Source organism: Struthio camelus, chromosome 1 (genome assembly GCF_040807025.1).
Source record: "Struthio camelus isolate bStrCam1 chromosome 1, bStrCam1.hap1, whole genome shotgun sequence".
Classification (NCBI taxonomy): Eukaryota; Metazoa; Chordata; class Aves; order Struthioniformes; family Struthionidae; genus Struthio; species Struthio camelus.
Window position 1 is genome coordinate 151,572,972 of NC_090942.1, and position 12,567 is coordinate 151,585,538.

The 12,567-nt window shown below is 40.8% G+C and overlaps 1 protein-coding gene across 2 annotated transcripts in view; it reads right to left on the bottom strand.

Annotated features, from left to right (window-relative positions):
• AFF3 (ALF transcription elongation factor 3) overlaps nt 1-12,567 on the bottom strand; it is a 337,446-nt gene that overhangs the window by 126,536 nt on the left and 198,343 nt on the right. For both annotated transcript variants that reach the window (XM_068924417.1, XM_068924407.1), the window contains exons 5-7: nt 12,430-12,516; nt 6,647-6,683; nt 1,319-1,370 (exon numbers count right to left, since the gene is read on the bottom strand). In XM_068924417.1, coding sequence (XP_068780518.1) covers nt 1,319-1,370; nt 6,647-6,683; nt 12,430-12,516 — 176 coding nt within the window. The remainder of the gene's footprint in view (nt 1-1,318; nt 1,371-6,646; nt 6,684-12,429; nt 12,517-12,567) is intronic.

The following is a 12,567-nucleotide window of genomic DNA, read 5'->3' on the forward strand; positions in this document are numbered from 1 at the left end:
ATGAATAAAATACCATCAAACTAGTAAGAACACTTCAGAGGACTTATTGTGTTTTGCATATTGCTAAATATTAGCAAAAATAAATGTGTTCATTTCTCCAAAATACCTCCAGATGGCATTAAAACCCTTCCTCTTTAGTTCTTTATTGCAATATTATTTTTAAAAATGATAATTATTGGAATCGTTCTATTAACCATTCCCAGCAATCATACCATCAGAATGCTTAATTCATTTAATGTTTGGCTAAATATGCTCACATACTGTAATTACATTCCACAACACAATCTACAAGACAAGCCATTGATTACATTGCATCAAATCTTTTTCTAGATTCATTTCCAGAACATTTTTAATGTGTTTTTGCAGCAGAAATCAAAACAACCCCCAATAAATCACTCTTATTGTACCTCCTTCTGTGACTACTTTTGGCCATGTAACAAATGGTGACACCTTGCAGGATTAACATGATATAGCACTCTGAATTTAAATAACAGGAATCAGAAAACATAAATTACGGGCAGGATGCACTCTAAAATTCACATGACTGACTTTTACAAGAACTTCCCTCCCTCAAATATGATAAAAAGCCTGAAAGGTTTTGTAAAATTTCTAACCTCTCCTGACTGGTAGACACTAAAGGAATTCACTTATCTAGCTCAGTTTGGGAGACTGATGCTGTTCATTTATTTTTTTAACCTGTAGCCCATCTGTTTCATGGACTGGTTTTTGTTGGGAAGACAATTCAGTCCTTTATATGCTAGAGCTAAAAATGGTAAAAGCTTCTATTGTTGCACTAGAGTGAAGGTGAACACTGATATATTACAAGTGCCTGTTCCTATCTATTTCTTGACTTCTTTTGTTAATTCAAAAACATCAACAAAATCGTGAGAGACCAGAGATAGCTGTAATTGGATTTCAAGTAATTCAGAGGTGAAGCTGCAGACTGCAGTCTTTTAAAATTACATCAGTACATCAAAGGCATATGTGACATGATGTTTTTTAGCAGGTGTGACAAACTCCACCAGCATTAAGGTAATGCTGAAGTCACGTTGTAAAGGCCAGCCTTGCACCCCCACAAAAGTCATTTCCTACCTACTCAGCTTGATATAAAGCTATCTCACTCCTGAGGATCTCTGACTTACAAGCATGCAAAAGTTCTAGGAATAATTACTGTTGAGTCATTATCTGAAAAGCCTTTTAAGGAACAGCATCAGTGAAAGAGCTTTATCTTAACGAAAACAGACAAATTCTATTTTGCCCAACAAATCTAACAAAAACACAGTTCCCTTCTCTAGTTAGAAACGCAAAAGTAACTTACGATGCATGGGTTGCGCTTTTCTCTGGACTCTTTGGCTCTACATCACTTTTTCCTTTAAAAGAGAAGAAGAAAATAACATCAGGAAGTGGTGAATATGGAAACTGCTTGGATACGACATGTCAAAGCTTTATTCACTGCTGACACCGACAGCTCTTCCCACACACGCAACAAAATGCCACTGTGGCAACTAGTCGGCTGCTGGGGCACTGCTGGAGAGTTTGCAAGCTGGGAGTCAACCCTGACTTGACTTTTCTTGTAACTGGCACATGAAATATCAGGTGGGGAAACTCCACAGGAGAGGCTACTTAGAAGACAAAAAGCTTCAAGCAACTTCCACGCCTTAGTAGGGATAGCAGACCTTGGAGGTCCTCGGAAAAGGACTTCTCTCAGGCCTTATGGCTCTGCTATTGGTAGTGCACACAACATGCATGCACTCTCAAATGCTGCTCCAGGAAGGGTAAGCATTCCATATAAAGTGGAGCAGCGTCAGCAGCACTACTAAGTTTCTGGGTGGGAGCTCCTAAGGCAGTGATTAGGGGACACTTCTGTAAATGGATGTTTGGGTTCACATTACTTTTGACAGAGTAAGGATCTGTTTTTCAGCTCCTGTAAATGGGGGCTGGGGAAGCCTTCTTCGCTATTTTGTACAAGAAAGGGCTAACCTGGCTCAGACTCCCAGCCCCAGAAGAAGTCAGGTACCCAAATGTTCGAGAACCCTGAGGAAGCTTCTCAAATTTCCTTATAACTACTTATGTGGGTTGTGGCATAGCATGTTGGCTTGTGATGATCCCCTTCTTGGGACCAAAAACATGTCTGACAAATACAACTTAGTTCAATAGTACAGACACTGGGCAAAGGGCTGCTACTGGATATGGTGATATTGCTTCTGCTAAGCCAGGCCAAGAAACTCTTTTTCCCTCTTTCATCCCCTAAAACAGTAGACATGATTTCATTTGCTGTAATTATTGCTCTTTGGGTAACTTGAGAGTTACACTTCAGTGCAAAACTCTTCTTTAGCTCTAAAATGGATGCACAGTGTGCGCTGTGCCATTTGAATCACCCTGAACTTGAATTCTGTACCAGGCATCTGTGCAGCTGCTGTTCCTCCTGTGTGTAGCTGGGCACTGATAGCTGTCTACATATGAGTTTATGTTGCCTAGCAGACAAAGAGGTGCAGAAGTTGAGTGTGACTGGCTTACTGTTGGATGTGTTTTTTTCTCCACTGTCTTTTCATGAGCTTTGTTATACCAAAATACACCCGTATCTCTGAAAAAAAAGTGAGAAGTGCTTATTTTGGTTCGGCTGTTTTGGTATTCCCTTGTTTGATTTACTGCTCATCAAATCGCCAGTTGACTTGAGTGAATTTTGGACCAGCTGCATGCACATGAGCATTACATATCCACTTGCTCCTGCCAAAGCCCTCAGTCTCAATTTCCCATACAATGTTAGGGTGTCAACATTGGCTTTAAGGTGTGCTTCTAGAAAACTTGCTGCTGCCTTCAGAAGAGGCAGGGTTTTGCCACCAATGACCTTCCACTGCAGTTCAAAGTGAGCTGAGGGACTTCTTGTAATAGCGACCTTCTGAAAGTGGATCTCTAGCAAAGGAGATTCTGGGCAGCCTGAACACCTTGCCATGGTGCTTATAGATCTCACCCTCATCTGTGGGAGCGTTTGTGTCTACCCAGCTTAGGTGCCTGAACTTTGTTGGACAGAATGGGGCGAGCTCTGGATGACTTTAAAAGCACCTGTGTCTCTCAGTAGACCTCTACTGAAGTTAAGAACTTACTAGAGGAGGACAACTAAAGGCACCTAAAATTTAGGCACAAGCTGGACAGCCACACAAGTTGTGATACATCAATCCATAATCTCTAGGTCACTTTTCACTTTTAACAGAGACCTCAGAAAGCACAGCCTGGTAAGAAACTTACTGGTTAGAAAGATGATGCTACAGTAAGTCTACATTTGTCACCCTTAGGTGGCCTGAAGCCCTGGAGCTCATTGGCATTATGGCAATTTGGAACAAGAAACCAACAGTAACAGTTGGCATATATTCAAAGACTTTCTATTTGCAACTTAGACTTTTTATAAGTGATGAATTATTACCATGAACACTGGTTTGTTTGCATGAGAGGAGGAAAATGGGTTCCTGAGTGCTTTGCCAGCAGAGTTCACATCAGTCCTACTTTAGCAATATATGTTAGCGTAGCAACAACGGAAAGAGCTAAGTACTGTGAGGAGAGAGAAAAGGAAATCTCTGTGATTTAGCCAAACTTGATATTAATGAATTACCTACACTAAGTATTTGCAGCTGCTTTTATGCTAATAGTCACTTAACACATTTGTACGGGGAAGGGGAGGATGAAACTCATAAAGATGTTAGAAATGCATCAGTCCAGCCTATCAGAGCAGAAAATCTGGTCATTAATGCTTTATCAGTTCTTACCAACTTTGTTCTCACTTGACTGAATCATAGAAATTTACAAAAAGTATATAGACTAAGCACAGATGAATGTCACAGATATGGTACTGATATCATTTTGGATAAGCATATGTAAAAGGGAATCATCTATCAGAACAACTTGGCTTTTTCACACTCATTCTAGGCCAGATTAAGATTTGCCTTTTTCACGCAACCCACCAAATGCATGCAGGTACCATTGTGGGAAGCCGGCATTTGCTGAATTGCTAAATCCTCTGTGGTTCTGGTTTCTTCTTCAGGGCAAATTTGTGTGGTCCTTTGTTTTTCTTAGTTTTACCGGAGCTGGTAAAGGATATGCTACCTACCTCACCTCTTTTACAGGGCAGCTGTTAGCAAACTTCATTTCAAGTGCTAAGAGCTGTCTATAGAACATAAGAACTGTGAGGGTGCAGGTATGTATGCGCATGCATCCAGATACACGTGCATATGGTGGAAACCATCAGTCCTCATATCCTTAGCCAAAGACCTGGGAATTCTTTGCTAATTTCTATTACATCTCACAGAATTAACTTCTTAACATTTTGGATACTGTCAGATTAGGTGTGCCCAGGCTTTTCCCATTTCAACAAAAATTTCAAATGAACTTTTTTTTTGTAGGATTTTCCTCTTGAATAGAGGAAGGCTGGAGAAGTTTTCTCCTCTGAGTTAGAATTCAGGTGAATCACTCAACATGATCAGGCCAAGTATCCCTCTCTGGGTAACTGGGATAAATAATACTTCATCTTAAAAAAGCAGCATAACTTTCCACTGAGAGTTTTAAAATGCTTTCATTTCCTTGTGGGAGAAGGATGAGAGACATGCAAACATTATCTCTGAGAAAGACAATGTTTACAGTTGGAGTGAAAACACTGCAAATGACACACTCAAGAGCCACTCTAAAGATGACATGGTGCAATGGGGAATAACAGCTAATTGGGGCTCCAAAGATGTGCAATTGGATAATGCAGTATATAGACTATTAGGTATCTTTCCCACATGGAGTCATTCACTATCATTTCCTCAAGGCTATATTTTTTTCCCTGAATTTCCATTGAGTTTGATATACACGATCGGCAGTGTCTAGGTCTTATTCTACCCAACTGTGTCTTATTTGATGTCTTATTCTAACACCTCAGCAGCAATCTTCATTGGCTATAGGTCTCGAGACAGTCAAATTCCCTCTCTAATTTTAGGAAGAGTGGTGTCTGGGTGGAGGACAATGACCCTAACTTGTGACACCAGTGAGGAAAGGGTGTCAGCATGAACTCAGCAGGTCTCTGTTTCATTCGGTTGCCACCAGCCAGCCAGCAAAGTGCTGCTGGTCAGACAGCACCAAGTGCACCTCAACATACGCTGATTTTGATGAGCAGGGTGACTGGGAGATAGGGCGATCCTGGAGGTAACATGGTGTAGGAGGGCTGATGGGGAACTGGAAGTAAAGTGAGGTCAGAGAGCACAGCAGTAAGGAGCAGAGGAAAAGTATGAGGAGGTAGGACTGATTTCCTAACCCACAGGAAAGCAGGGGTCATTAGCTCGGCAGGACAACCTATTTTATTCAAATGTTCCAGGAAGAGGGAAATGCTTAAAATGAACTCCGACCAAAGCTACGCAAACGCCGCGGCCTTCCGATGTCACTGCGGACGCCTCCGCTCGGCGTGTGTGTTTATCACGCTCACAACTCTGTGAGCGTTTGCATGCTCCTCTCTGTTATGGCTGTTTTGCGCTTCCTTCTCTCATTACCGTATTCATTATTTTCTGACAGAACCTCATCCCCTTTGCCTTTTATTATTTCCTTAGTGCGGGCGCTCACAGCAATATCAAACTGATGCTGGCAATTAAGTGACACCAGCGCCGTGTCTTCTCACAACACTGCCTTCCGCAGGCCGACCTTTTCCCAGCGCAGAGCTGCGCCGTTTTAACAGCTTTGCGTCTCCCAGCCTCCTCTCTCTGGATGTCTCTTCTCCCGCACGCAGTGGGTGACCAGCCAATTTCAAAGCCCTACCTACTAGCTCAGGGCATTTCTCATCTTCAGTCACCGCCATGTGATTTGCAAACGGGCCTCTGCGCTGGCTGACAGGTCAGGAAGCTAACAAAATAGTGCTTCTGGCTGAGACGATTTTATGTTGAGAGCAGGACAGGATCATGCATTTTTAATATGCAAGACAACATTAGCAACAGTCAGAGGTGTCAGGGGAGAGGATTAATACTTTGTTGCACAGACTCTTTCAATCTCTCCTTTCAATACAGCTGCTAAGTTTTTTGCCATAACTAAATGTAATTAAAGTGCTGCTGATCTGCACCATGATTTGTGCATTTGAGTCTGCTGAAAGGCCCGAACTAGGAGCTATACAAGTGCACACCATTGCCCTTCCCATGCTGCAAACCAGAAAAGACCCACAGCCACGTGGCTTTTGAGGCATTATTTGCCATTAGTTTGGCAGGAATTATCTACAGTTTATTACAGCGTAATAGCCACAAAATATACCGTTGGCTATAAAAGATAAATGATAGCAAGTGTTTTTGCAGAATTTTATGGCAGTCTGGATGTGGCAGCACCCACGCTCATGCAACTAGGTCAGCTCTTTCCTGGCATTTTAGAATAGTCACTCCTTTCCCCTTTTAATCTTTTCCATATACAGCAGGATTAGACATAATGAATTGTTTTTGTTCTTCCCGGTCCCCAAAGAAACTGATACTTTCATGGTCACTCTTGAATCCAGTTTTCCACATTTGGCCAAAACTGGGTACTGCCTGATGAGACTCTGCACCCTCTCAGTCTGCTACTGGTTCCTTACTCTGTCATTCACTCGGTTTTCATAGTCATTCTCAAAATCTCACTAAATGCAGCTGTAAAATAAGGTAGTACGTACTTGTATTGCTGTGTCCTGTAGATCCCTGTTGTGACTCCTGCAATAATAACAAAAAAAGGTACAGTGCGTTATTTTAATGGGAATTTTTAGCTGTAATACTTACTTGAACGTTACCTTAATAATACGAACAGCATAGTTAATTGTTCATTCAGTTTAAAAGTCATTTTCAATTACAAGAATGCATTTGATATTTCTTTGAAAATGCATTAATTCTAAGGCTTGTAAACTAATTCCACGACAACCCTTTAATGGTGCAATTCCTTGTACGGCCATTACAAGTTCCTGCTCACTATTCATTTATTGATCAGCCAAAACTGGCCTATTATTTTCTAGACGTTTAGATGAGAAGACAGAGGGAAGACCAATATAGTTTCATGGGCCATTGGATTCTTGAGGTAGTAGCACAGTTGATCTTTTCTTTTCACATGTTGCTATCCACAGCACTGGAGAACAGAAATACCGACTCTAGTGCTGGCTCCCTGAGGTTACATGTAACAAAACTACAATGTCAATGAATGTGGTACATTAAATTAGATTTTTCTTCACATAAAAAGGCTCACATATTTCACAGAATTTGTCTGCATTCACGAAAACATAAAAGAAGCCTCTAAATAAAAAGGAAATGCAAATATAACGTATAACAAAAAGATAATTAAGAAAAAAACACACAAGGAAAACAATCAAGTAAACCTTATTCTCCCTTATCTCTAGAAAAAACCATGAATGCTACTGTAGATATTGAAATATCAGGATGACATAGAAATCTTATCAGAAAACACCTGGCCTTCAACTATATCTGTGTATCTCAGTCTGGTCCCTGGTGGCAAACCTAAAATTTGTGATTTTGTACTTTCACCTCAATAGAAATATTAGGTGTTTTGCAAAGCTTGTTGAGAAAACGTTGTTGATAATCTGCCCCACATTAAATCTCCTGATGTGATACGTTCAAATCTGCTTCACTTCAGGTAGTTCTGTCCAGGGATGGGCAAATTCTAAACTTTGAACATCAAAAGCTGCAGAGCACTAGCCTCATATTACTGAAATGCATCCACTGCTTTATATCATTTCTATTTGTTGTTAGTGGCTCCTCTCATTACCTAAAACTAGAAACTCAGTTACCATAAAATCGGCACAGAATAGACCATTTTCAGTCCAGCTATTTCTCTGAGCTATTTTGAGTGCCTCTACTGTGCCCCTAAAGGGTTTTAACACAAACATTAACTCAGCACAGTGCCTTCTACCATGCTGGAAGCTGAGCCCGCGGTGCAGCGGGTTATGGATGGCAGCCAGGGAGGTTTCCCATTTGTAACTCTGCTTCTGAACAGCATATACCCCCTCGCAAATACCCCCTCGTATGCACACAGCAAAGACTACGCTGACAGGCCAGGCACCTCCAGCAACATGCACATACATTTTCAGTGAGGAATCAGACCTTGGACTAGGCTGCTGGTCTGCAGAGGCTGAGCCATGAGCCAAAAGCAGAGCCGGAGACCGTAAGCTCTTATTTTTATTTATATTTATTCCTTTTACTTCCAGGCAAAAATTGGTATGTGTAAATTTCTGCTACATTTTGAAGAGGAAAAGCAGTTGAGAAATCTGTAGCTTTCCTCAAGGTAGGAAGCCAGGAGACTTCAGAATTTAGGTTGCTCTTAAATTTAAAAAAAAAAAAAAAAGCAGAAAAGCACAGAAAAAAAAAAGCTTAAGCTAATTCCCTTCTCTTTCTCTTATCCTCTGACCCCTCTTTGCACAATCTTCTTGCTGGCTCACCAGAGCCCGTAGGTTCAGGTAGAGATTTAAAGAGGGGAATGGGAAGTCCCCAGAGAGCTCGATCGTGCTCTGGCCCGGCTGAGCGGAGATTTTTGTGGCTGAGTCACGCGAAAGCACGCCTTGAACGCTCAGGGCCCCAAGAGTTTCTCGGCACCTCTGAATGAAGGTTGACTGAACTGAAGGCGCTGGGATCTCGAGGGCCCACCAGCTGCACAGTCTGCTTTGCAGTCAAGGCTCTCTGGCCTGCACAGCTTTGATCTGTAATTTATATGGCTGTAATAAGCATCTGCTGTTGACTGCCATCCTACATGCCTGAAAAGTGAGACATCGAATTTTTGGACAAGTCCTAAGAGTTTATACCTTCATTTGTAGTAGTAAAAGACCTGTACCATGTCTCATATCATGACAGTAATTTCTCAGTAATTTGAAATTGCCTACTTTTGACAAATTGTCTCAGTCTTTTATGATTGCTTCTGATGAAGAGATATTAAAGCCTGTCTTTTTCTGGTGACTGAATATAATCTTAAGAAGTCAGGATCCACTTGCATTAGTGATGTAGCGACACATACACTTGAATTTAAATGTTATTCTAGCAGCAAGCCAGACTGCCAATAAGAAAAGGAGTCTATTAGAGCAAGTTCAGTTTTCAGAGTAGCAAATTTACATAGCTGTAGATGATGAGATTGTTTTCTGTTTTGGGGGATAGAATTATTTGGAGAAATACCACCTTTGGTTTGCAAAAGTGTTTGAAGCTGCAAAACCAGGATCTCGCTCACCATTTGCAGGTGTTTCCTCACTCTCCCCGCTGAGGCACTCCTCAATCTTCTATATTTTCATCAAACTGAGGAAAAATATACGCTCCCCTTTAAACTGTCTACCTGAATTCAAAGTGCAGTATCTTGCCTCTGCCGTTGACTCTGCACAGTCTCAGATTTGCCATCAGCAAAATGAGAGAGACAAAACATTTTCACTTCTCCTTTTAATTGATCCTTTAAAATTAGTGTCTTGTTTCTCAACAAATTATCCTTAATAATAAAGGCTAAAATAAAAATGCTACAGTGAAATAGAGAATGCACCCACTGAGGTAGGAAAAAATATGCCTTTAAGTATCTCAAAAAGCAAAGGTGAATACTTCGCTTTTGGAGGTTTTTTTCTAGTGCATTTGCTCCAGCTTGTTAAAATCAGCAAGAAAGGAAAAAGTAAATGAATTGACCACTGAAAAGATAACATTAATATCTTAACTAAGCTTCTACTGAGAATAATCACTCAATACTTTTGTGAAAAAGCATTGGTTTTCCTGGAGTGGATAAATTAATTCTCAGCTAAAAAGGGACGGCTGACCCCATAATATCACATAGATATAAACAGAAATGAAACACCTGATTGAACTTTCAAGACATGAAGTCATGACAAAAATGAAGAAAGAGCGCAAATCAGGCAGCAGAATTAACAGCATCTCTTCCCACACAAGAGTAGAGAATTAATGCCTGAACATGAAAGCTCATTCACACAAGCATCAAGTGAGCTCTTAGTTACCAAATTTAATTATTCATTTAAAGTTTATTTATTAAGATATTTGTAATAAAATTACAATCAAATAATGCCTAATCATTTGTACATAACAAAGTATGACATAGGTAGGAGAAAGGAAACTGTAGAGAGCCTGTCACATCACACCCTGATTCAATTATCCTTAAGCTTTGAAAAGCAAGAAGTAAAGAGACTGTCATTGCCCCTTCCTAGTAAATTCAAGAGTGCAAATTAATTCCGCAGAGAAAGACAATTCAAAGTTAAGGAGGAAATGTAACTTTATGCCCTCTGTTACATAAAGGATAGTTCCTTAAATGCACTTTCCCAGCAGTGTTGTCTAGGAGAAGCTGCTGGACACTGCTACACATTTTGCTCTCGACACTGACTCTCCTTCCAATGTAGTGAATTAATGCAGATCTCCAATGTTAATGAAGATCTAATTTTTTATATATGTACAGCACATGCACATACACCCCCCCACATGCAGAGAGCATATAGTCATATAAATACACATATCCACATGCACACTTTCAAATATGCATGTCTATTATATTTGTGGCATACAGAACTCAGTTATTTACCTTTTTATTTACCTTTTTTTTTGGCCAGACTAATTTAAAAACCTGTCTGGCTATAGCTGCTTGGCCTTTGCAACTTTAATAGCCTAATTAATGAATTTCAAGTTTCAAGCTGTCAAATCACTAATTAATTGAGCTGTAGGTTAAAAGTAGTTTGGTATGTATAAGAATTAATGATGCTGATACTCAGTTTTTACAGACAGAAAAGTGAGAATGATTTGCATCCTTGCAACAGGCCAGGAGTCCTCCAAGCTTCTATTTTTCTCATTCCCAAAACCATGAGTATTCTGGCACCTGGGAGGCTCTTTTCTGTTAAAGAAGGATTGCAGCCTACTTGTTTCTCTGGAGCTGGTTGGAAGAGGCATTGCAAATGAACTGACCTCATCTCTTAACACTTCCACAAAGATTGAAAATGAGTTCACGGTACCATGTGCTGCTTGGAACTAAGAGATGGAGCCAGTGCCCTGAATTTAGCTTTTTAGCCTCTTTGCTGGCCTTAGCCTCTACTTGACTGACAGGCCCATTTCTGTGAATAACATGCAATCCACTATGTTTTGGTGCAGTGCATAGGTTTTAACAAGAGAGGCTGGGACAGCTACATAGCTTATCCGTGGGAAAGCTTCCTAAGAGTTATGAAGCCATCCTCTATGAGATCTAAAGGTTTTACACCACTTTGCTTTTCACCACGTTGTGAAAAGAAAATAGCTAGTTTATGAATGCTTTAGAAACATATCTGAAAAATTAGGAAAACATTCTTTGCATTTTGGAGCCTGAAAAGCAGATGTCGTCTTGAGTATGTGACTGATTCAGAGGAGGCCACAGAAATTCCTTTTAAGTATTTTAAAATATTTTGAAAAAGATAAATACATTTCTAATGTCTACAGTTATCATGATTTGCGGCCAGGAATGTGGGATTTTTCCAGGATTCAAGTGAGTTTCATTAGGTACTGCTCCTTCCCCATCTCACACATGGCACTCTACTTTCTGATTATGAAGACCCAGGACACAACACAGTTGTGATGTTGCCTTATGTATAAATGCATGCATGTATATTAATATATGAAATCTTGTCCATTCAAAGCTTAAATGAGTGGAAATTCTACTTTGGTAAGAGAAAAGGAAACTATCTGGAAGAGGCTCATTAAATGGCTCCGCAGTTTGATCTGCTAGAATGTTTCCCAGAGAGATGGATGAACAGGCAGAGAGAAGATGGGAAAGTCAATATCAACCATTATTCACATTTCTCTGGCCTGTAGGCTGTGGCTCCACTCTTACTATATTTATCGTGAGGCATTTAGTTGTGAGGCAATGCATCCATGATGGCCATACGCACATACTGAAAGGCGAATATCTCACCTGTAAGCATGCCTGCACACATGCCACACAAACACATCTGGTGGGGATAACTCTGGCAGAAATTGCAGAGTCGTAAGCGTCCCTTCACGGCTATCACGCACGGTCGAGCACTTCACCTGCGTGCGAGCTGCTGATCCATCTCCTGCTGGACTTACTCTAACATAACACACCTCTGGCCCCCTCATCATCCTCAGTCAACTGTCTTGAGTGCACAACCAGACAGTGAGCTATTTCCTTCTCATTTCTGTCATAACATGATAGAGATGTTTCGCTTTACACCCCCGGTGCTTCAAAACCATGACACCATCATCCACAGAAAAGCTCTTAAAGGTTTGTTAGCCTTGCAGTTGTAATTATTCCCCACACTAAAGTCTACAGAGTGGACTCTGTATGTAAACTCTCTGAGAGACAGGAGATACTGGCACACACATGGAAAAGGTCAATGGCACTGCACGGTTCTCAGCTCAGGGCCACCACTGCGCTTACTCACGGCTCATGCAGGACGTCCTGAGGTGGGAGAGGCATGAGCCTACATTATATTGAGTGACTTACCTTATTCGGGAAGGGAAACTTGTTTTGATCAACCTTGCCTGGCGTATGAATAGCTGACAGCGGTGGAGGCCAAGAATGGGTCATCTCCTGAAAAATAATATCGTACAGTAAAATGTATTTAGAAAGTCAATGGAATAG